Genomic DNA, 8,032 nt, shown 5'->3' with positions numbered 1-8,032 from the left:
TACAGAAGTGTATTTATTTTTGTACTTTCATTTTCACCGGTCTTGCTTTTTACTTAAACATGTTGCACAATAAACCTGCAATCTTTCAAAAGATTGTGCTATTTGTTTGTTTTCCCCCTAATTGCACGAAAATCGCCGCGTTAACTAGGACGGGGCCGCGGGATGGGGCGGGGCGGGAAATGGCGGCGGAAGGCTCAGCCCGGCCGCCGCACCACGTGACGGGGGGGCAAGATGGCCGCCTTCCCCTGGTGAGCCGGTGGGAGGGGGCCGGGGGCGGGCAGGGCCCGGAGCCGAGGTTCCTGAGGGGCTTGCCGGGCTCTGCGGCTCCGTGAGGGGAGCGCGGGGGGCACGGCGGGGGGAGAAGCCTTCGGGAAGCGAACCCCGGGGGGGCTCGGGGCCGCTGGGCCTGAGGGGGCTGAGGGGGCGGCGGGGGATCCTGGAGCGTCCCTCGGGGTCGTGGCGCCGCGGTCCCCCCTCAGGCTGCCGGGGAAGACGGGGGGGAGGCGGCTGAGGGGGGTGGTGGCTGAGGGAGCGGGCTGCTGAGAGCCTTTACGGGCTCTTCGTTTGTTTGTTTTCCCGAAGTAAACAAGAAAAATAGTTTAGAGCAGTTCGTTTTTTGGCCTGGTGTGATCCTGCTGCATTTTATGATGCCCCTCTAAGAGGAAGGGGCAGGGGAGGTAACGGAGGTTCGGTCCCGCCGTGCCCAGGGGATGTCGCTGTTGATCCCCATCGGAGCCTCCTTGGTGGGTACCGTGAGGTGAAGATTGCTGTGGAGAGAATTTAATTTTGCTACCAAGGGCTTTAGTTTCCATTAATTACCTCATACGAGCTAACTGGGACTGGGCGCTGTGGTTGTGGGCACGCGCTGAGGAAGCAGAGCCCAGGCAGCAACACGAAATGTTTCCACAGGAGCGCAGCATCCCGCCGGGGAAGCTGCATCTTCTTTGTTATTAACATGAGCAAACGTTTAATATAAAGTGGAAATAATTTGTAGCTGTAAAAGTTTGTTGATGGAAACCAGTTGAAATTTTATATCAATGTCAGAGCCGTGCTTTCTAAACTAAAGCATTTTGTACTGCAGTGAATTTAAAACGTGTATTTACACAGCTAAGAAAATCTGAGGGTATAAAACAGTTGTAAGCCATCTGGTGGCTGCTGGAATTGCTGGCGTGCCCTTAGCGTGCCCTAGTGACCCTGCAGAAATTGCAAGGAACAGGCACGGCTGCAACTCCCAGCTTTCTGGGGGGCTGGGAGCTGAAACAGCTCCAGTAGCCTGTGGGGTAGGGTAATAGCAGTCCCAGGAGAAAGGACCGCTTGCCGGGAGGAGGTTGGACGTCTGGCAGGCGTTCAAGGTTGATGGCAACCACAGTAATCCTCCTGTGTGAAAAAAGCTTGAAAACTGCTGTGGAGAAAGTACCTGCAGGCAGGGGCGTATCCTGCTGCATGCACTGCAGGTGGAACCCTGACTTGGCCTGAATCTTGTTTTCTCCTGGAAGCTGGCTGTGCTGCTGTGGCCGAGAAAGGAAAGCTTAATCTGCTTTCCCTAGAGGAGAGGCAGAACATCATGGCAAAGCGAGCTTGAACTCCTTACTCGTATTAGTTCCATTACAAGCTGTGTTGATCACTTGATCACATTGTAAATGCACTTTCTAAAGACTTATTTATGGGGTAAACAGCTCTTCTTCATTCCCACATGTGTATTTGATGCGTATGCATGCCCAGTGATGCCTTACAGTGTGGTTAGAATAAAGCTATTTTGGCCTGGGAATGGTGTGCCACGGGGGAGCTGTGAGCAGCGTCTCTCTTTACTGTTGGTGTGGAAATATAAGTAAAGGAGGGTATGGAAATACTGACAGAACGGTAAGAGAGCAATAGCAATGCTGTAATTAGGAAGCCAGAGTCTGTCGGAAAGATTGTTCACCCAAATGCTAATTAACCCATGAAGTAAGTGAACAAGGAGAATAATTGAAGCGTGGGACAATAGTAAATTACAGAGACTATTCCTGTGTAAAGAATGATGCATGCAGTTGACATCTTTTTTTAGTTTCTTTTTTGTCCTGCTTTGACTTAGAACTCTAGGGAAGAGTAAGCTTTACCTGGACATCTGTGTTCTTGCAGTTCCACAGGAACCAAGGGCATGAGAGCTGAGGAGGGAGTTTTACTCCTTCTTAAACGTTCTTTGAATAGGAATTTTAAATTCAACTTTTTTTTTTTTTTTTTCTTCTCTTTTTTAGGGAGGCGTGTATGGTATATAATATTTATATTAGAGCTGGATCCTTCACACAGCTGAAATTCTTCCTAATGACTTTGTGTCTGAGTAGGAATAGCCGTATACATTAGCTTTTGTGGGAAGGATGTGTATTACGTGGGGGGAATGTTTTGTTTCTGTTAGGAGCCTGATTCAAGACACCTTTACAAATCCACTGTTTTCACTTGTGGATGCTTTACTTACATAAGGCCTTAGTGCATGCTATAAACTTTCTCAAGATCCTGAAGGAACCAGGAAAGAACAAAAAATTTTTTTAAAGAAATCAAGAAATTGTGGCAGGTTGAATGCAGAGAAAATTATTTTAAATATATTTTTTTAGGTTTTAGTTGTTACTCCCTGGATCTCGTTCTGCTTTAGTTCTTACCTATTGCTGATGGAAGGTACCACGTGGTAGCTGTGATGTTATTTGTTTGGGGAAGGCAGGTGTCCTCTGTATTTTTGTGACCTTGCGTTTTCAGTTCCCTGTTTTAACAGTACTACTATTGCATACATGAAATGAATTCATTTCACATACTGATGTGTTGTAAGAGATATTAGAAAGCATGTGTAACTCTTCGTTCTCTTTTAAAGTTGTCACCAGTGTTAGTCAGGGAAGTTGTAGTTCCCCCTTTTCTTCCTTCCTACATTATCAAGTGTTTTTAAAAGCCTTTTAAAATATAAAATTATTTAAGCAATTAAAAATAGGATGGATGGTCTATTGTAAAAAAGAGCAGTGTGCTTAAATTGTGGTTAATAAAATGTATTACTCTTAGTTCCTAGTGGTAACATTATTTTACTCCAATACTTTTATTTACGTTGATTTCTGGAATCAAGTCATTTTAAAATTAGAGATGGAGATGGTTCTCTCTTAATTTCAGATTAGAAATAAAAATTGAAGTGCCTATGGTTTTGTAATTTATTTCACTTAATGACATACTTAATTTTGTAGGAGAGGCAAGGCTTTTTATACAAGGGCTTGTCCACAGTGCAAGCATACAAGTACTGATAGGTTTTTTCCTCATCATTTTACTGTTTTGACTTTCATTATGAGTACAGTGAACAGATGGAAATAGATTTCCCATGAAAGAGCTTTGCAGCTACACAAATTAATCTGTGCAGGCCCTCATTATATCTGTGCACAGTCACTCAGATTTCTTCCCTTGTGTTTTCACACTTATCTTTTTCCTTCACTCTGACAGCTCAGTTTAAAAGCTGTGTTTAATAATCTCCATCAGCCTGTCACACAGTCATATGCTTGGTTAAATTGCCCTTTTTGTGTTGTTTGGAACAGAAGAGAATACAGCTGAGAGAATACAATTGAATGGTTGCAAGTAAAATTTATTCACTTTTAGTTTATGTAACTGTAAGTAAAGAGAGAAATTTTAGTCTGTCAGTTGAATTATTTTCCAATATGTGTTTTTTTGTAAATATGCCTGCATCTGTGTAGACATAAGAGCTGTTTCTCTGTTCATAAGTATGTCATTATTTATATGCATATATACTTATCCTTTAATCTTGTTTTTTAAGGCATGCAAGATCACGGAACTATGTTTCAGAATCTGATGTGTGCAAACTGGAATCCGTACCCTTGGATTTTGGTGACTACCATCCATTAAAACCCATTACAGTGAGTTTCTTTTTGAGCATTTGGAAAATGCTCAAATCAAAACTGATTATGTTCCGCCCTTACTTCTGATCCTTCAAAATTGAAAGGCTTTGAAACTGGTGGTGGTACTAGCTGCCTTCTGTGTTAGTGGCCTTTTGTTCTAAAGGTATGAAGGTTTATTCTGTTGTTTGTCCTTTACAGAAATTTGCTGGTCCTGTTACGCATCAAAAATGGTCCCCAACTGACATAGCATCCCAGCTTGTGGGTTTTCTTGGTTGCATTAAATGCTGAATAATGGATAAGTTTGAAATCAAATTGTTGCATTACAAATAACCTGCATAATTGCTTGATGTAAGATTTGTTTTGGGTTAACTTCCAGTCAGCTGTATGCTTTAAAACATTTATCACTACTTTAATGTACGAGAGGCTTTTAAAAATGCGGATGTACAAAAAAAAAGCTTCAGAGAGATGATAGTCATACGCTAATGAATGATAAATGGACAGCAGCTTCTACTCGCGAAGGTCAGCAGGGAGGATAAGATGAAGTCCTTAAAAGTGGATTTGATGTTCAAGGCTTGTGTATTGCGAAGGAAAAGTAAAGATCAGACTGGCAGAGGAAATGAATAGCAAGAAAGAGGTTACAAGAGAGCGAAGAAAACAAATAGTGAAGAGGTACTAGAAAGAAATTTAGAATGGATGTTCTTAGAGTTCTGTACACCCAGGACTGAGAAGAAGGAAAAAAAAAAAAAAAAGTGATGGGAATGCTCCCAGACTCAGGGGGAAGAAGATGTGCTTCAATTTAAATGCCAATGCTGATTCCAAAGACTTTCTTGTAGTTGGGTCCTTGCTTTGTTGCAACAGTCCAGTGTGTGTAGTCCGTATTTTGATCTTTTATTGAAGGGAAGAAAGGGAAGACAATGACTTTTTGTTAAATGGTTTTGAACTTTTCTTCCAGGTTACTGAATCCAAGACCAAGAAAATGAGTCGGAAAGGAAGTACTTCATCTACTTCCTCTTCTTCTTCAAGTTCGATGATGGATCCACTGAGCAGTGTTTTGGATGGTACCGATCCCTTGTCGTTATTTGCAGCAGCTGCAGATCCTGTGATTACTACTGCTACCATGGTAATAACTAAAAATGTCAGAGTTATCTCAACTTCATAGAGCAAAATGACAAAGCCAGCTCTGGATAAAGTATATTTGTCTCACCAATTAGATGTTTAATGTAAATAGAAAATATATGCTATTAATAGAAGGAAGTATTTCCATTTACCTGTTTTATGTTGATGTATATTTATTTAAATAGTTTTTTTTTTTAATGTAGTAACTCATGGAACAGTCAGTAAGCACTCAAAATATCAAGCTGAACTTTATCAGTCTTTTTTTCTAGATTTGTATTTAACATTTGCACTCGTTCTCTCCTCATAGGATAATACACGAAAGAAACGAGATAAAGATGACAGCTCAGCAGTAGGAAGTGACTTTGAACCATGGTCAAGCAAACGTGGTGAAATCCTTGCTAGGTACACAACAACTGAGAAGCTCTCTATTGTAAGTGGCAGCTTCTCCAATTTTATTTATTTATACTAGACCTATAATGGATCTTGGATGCTGCTGTTCTGTGATTTTTGTCCTGAGTAAATTTTCTCCAAAATTTCGGTTTTAATGTTGTAGAAGGCTGTTCCACAAACTTCCACTTCTAATTTGTTGTTCAGACCAAAGGTCTGTTGATACTTAGGAGCTATCACTTTGTCTTTTCATAACAATAGAAATAACTTGTCTTATGTCCCTTTCTAAATTATTAGAGGCTTCATTAGCAATGTTATTACCCTGTGCATTCTTGGAATGCTAGCAAGAACATGTTTTCTAAAAGTCTGTGTTTTCTGTTTATTCACAGAACCTGTACATGGGATCCGAAAAAGGTAAACAGTTTCTTTATATCCAACAGTAAGAGTTTTTGCTTGAAGTAGGATACAAGTGACAGATTAGTAACCAGGAGTAGTTGAAATGTGGTTTCCACACATGCACGCCTACGCACCCTTCAGTATATGCTTGGATCTATGCTTTTTTGTGAGTAAGTCATCTGGATTTTTACTTAAAACAATTACTGAAAATAAACCAACAAACCACCTTGTCTTGAGTTCCTGTAGGCTAATGAATTCCTGATTATGTGTTGTGGAAGGAAATAGAATTCACTGCCTTTCACTGTAGTTTAAAACTTTTTTTCCATTTCAAGTGAGTACTGATGATTTTTTGAGGATCATATTTATCAACTCTTCTGCTTGCTGGAAGGGAAGGCAAACAAATCCCGTGGGAACTTCTCAGTTATTCTTTTACATGAAAGTGAAATGATTTCAACTATATGCTGAGCGTTTGAAAAATAACCAGATCTTAAATTTTTCATTATATTTTCTAGTGAAGCAATTCTGAGTTATGTAGTCATAGCTGATTGCATATTAAATCAGAATATTTATGTATGAGTAAATGTGCAGCATTTAAGTTTCTGAATAAAATGAAATACTTCTTTGGATCGAGAATGGTCAAGAGCTGAAACAGGATGTCGAGAGAGGTTATGAAGTCACTATCCTTACATATCATTAATTTGACTGGATAACCTGCTATAACTTAAAGTTGGCCACAGACCTCCAGAGAGCTTTTCTGACCTAAATTATCCTATGGCTCTATCCAGTCGTTTTCTCCATACCAACAAAACTTACAAGAAAACCTCAAGCTGTAATTATATGTAGTTTTGATTACTTGTCATTCCATGTTCAAAGCAAATGTAGGTAGGATTAAATGTTTGTCTTCAAAGAATAGCTACCAAATGAATTCAACTACCTGGCTCCTGTCACATGGAAGTGTGAGTTTGTCAATCTCCTTCAGGTTTGTTTCCCTTCTGAAGTTCAAGTGAAACTAAAATATAGTCCCCTTACAGGAAAAGCTACCGCTACTGGCTCAGCAGTTTCTGAAAAAGTGAGAACTAGGTTAGAAGAGCTGGATGATCTGGAAGAGGTAAGAAAGGTTTTGGTCCAATTACGTTGCTGTTTGAAAAGTGAAATAAGCTGGTGAAATAAAAATCTTCTGTGAAACTTTTTAAGAAGGTCCTGAATCTGCATATGCTTATGCATTATTTAGATAAATCTATTCTCCACAGTAACTTCGATCTTTGTAGAATTTAGGCCAAATCACTCTATCTTGTATCACTAGAATTTGTGATCCAAAAATTCACCTTATCTGCCAATGTCAATTAACATTTGTACTGTTTATGGTCTGCAGCTGCTGTAAAACTTCATGAAGCCTAACATTCTGAACATTGGATAATTTTGTATGTTTCTAGGTTGCAGAAGTTGCATGTTGTCTACCTGAACATAATTATGTTGTGTTTACTTATTTAGTTGAAACACTGAGTATTCAAATTGTTCTCAAACTGCAGTATTTTTCTGAATAAGGCCGAAGTGTTGTGTAACTTATTTTCCTAAAACCTGAATCTGTAGGCTACTGCTACAGTTGCTTTGGATAATGTTTTGAAACTTCTTAACTAACTTCAGCTTGCCTTTTGCCTGAGCAGGCACAGTTCTAATAGTTAAGTTTCACAAATACAGGATTGGCTTCTTGGAGTAGAAAAATACAGAATCCCTTACTGTAAGGTAAGGTGTAGCCTTGTGTGAAACTGTAACCGCATTTGCATTTTCTCTCTTCATCTATGATTGTTTCTACTTATGGTTGTTTCTAGATATTCAGATATTATGAAGCCTGTTTTGAAATACAGCTTGATAATAAATTAATCAGAATTTGTCCTAACAGTATTTTTTTTTTTTTTTTTTTTTTAGTATCACTGGTACATTTACTGAAGACCATTACAAAGTTAAGAAGGGAAAGTGAGGGAATTCTCTAATAAGTTGTTTTTTTTTCCACAGTGATTTGACTCTATAATAATGAATCTCTCCTTTCTTCTTCTTCTTCCTTCTCCCCCTCCTTTCCTCTCTTATTAATTAGACTTGTGTTTTCTTGCAAGGGGTCACAAAAAGAGCTGTTGAACTTGACTCAGCAGGATTACATGAACCGAATCGAAGAACTCAACCAGTCTTTAAAGGATGCTTGGTCCTCTGATCAGAAAGTAAAAGCTCTGAAAATAGTCATTCAGGTCAGTGTTACGTTTTTGTAGTAATTGCAGCTTGCC

The 8,032-nt window shown here is 39.6% G+C and overlaps 1 protein-coding gene across 3 annotated transcripts in view; it reads left to right on the top strand.

The window, feature by feature from the left end:
* Window positions 1-221: 221 nt before the first annotated feature.
* The window catches only part of VPS35L (VPS35 endosomal protein sorting factor like), a 55,710-nt gene continuing 47,899 nt past the window's right edge, over window positions 222-8,032 (top strand). The window contains exons 1-7 of one of the 3 annotated variants that reach the window (XM_032197286.1): window positions 222-248; window positions 3,776-3,875; window positions 4,810-4,977; window positions 5,281-5,403; window positions 5,750-5,774; window positions 6,788-6,864; window positions 7,868-7,996. In XM_032197286.1, the coding sequence (XP_032053177.1) occupies window positions 232-248; window positions 3,776-3,875; window positions 4,810-4,977; window positions 5,281-5,403; window positions 5,750-5,774; window positions 6,788-6,864; window positions 7,868-7,996 (639 nt within the window). In that variant the 5' untranslated portion in view covers window positions 222-231. Of the gene's footprint in view, window positions 249-715; window positions 744-3,775; window positions 3,876-3,944; window positions 4,021-4,809; window positions 4,978-5,280; window positions 5,404-5,749; window positions 5,775-6,787; window positions 6,865-7,867; window positions 7,997-8,032 lie in introns of those variants that run through there. The other 2 variants (XM_032197287.1, XM_032197288.1) reach the window with 2 other exon arrangements.

The sequence above is a fragment of the Aythya fuligula genome, chromosome 15, assembly GCF_009819795.1.
Source record: "Aythya fuligula isolate bAytFul2 chromosome 15, bAytFul2.pri, whole genome shotgun sequence".
Lineage (NCBI taxonomy): Eukaryota > Metazoa > Chordata > Aves > Anseriformes > Anatidae > Aythya > Aythya fuligula.
This window is presented reverse-complemented; position numbering and strand designations above follow the sequence as displayed.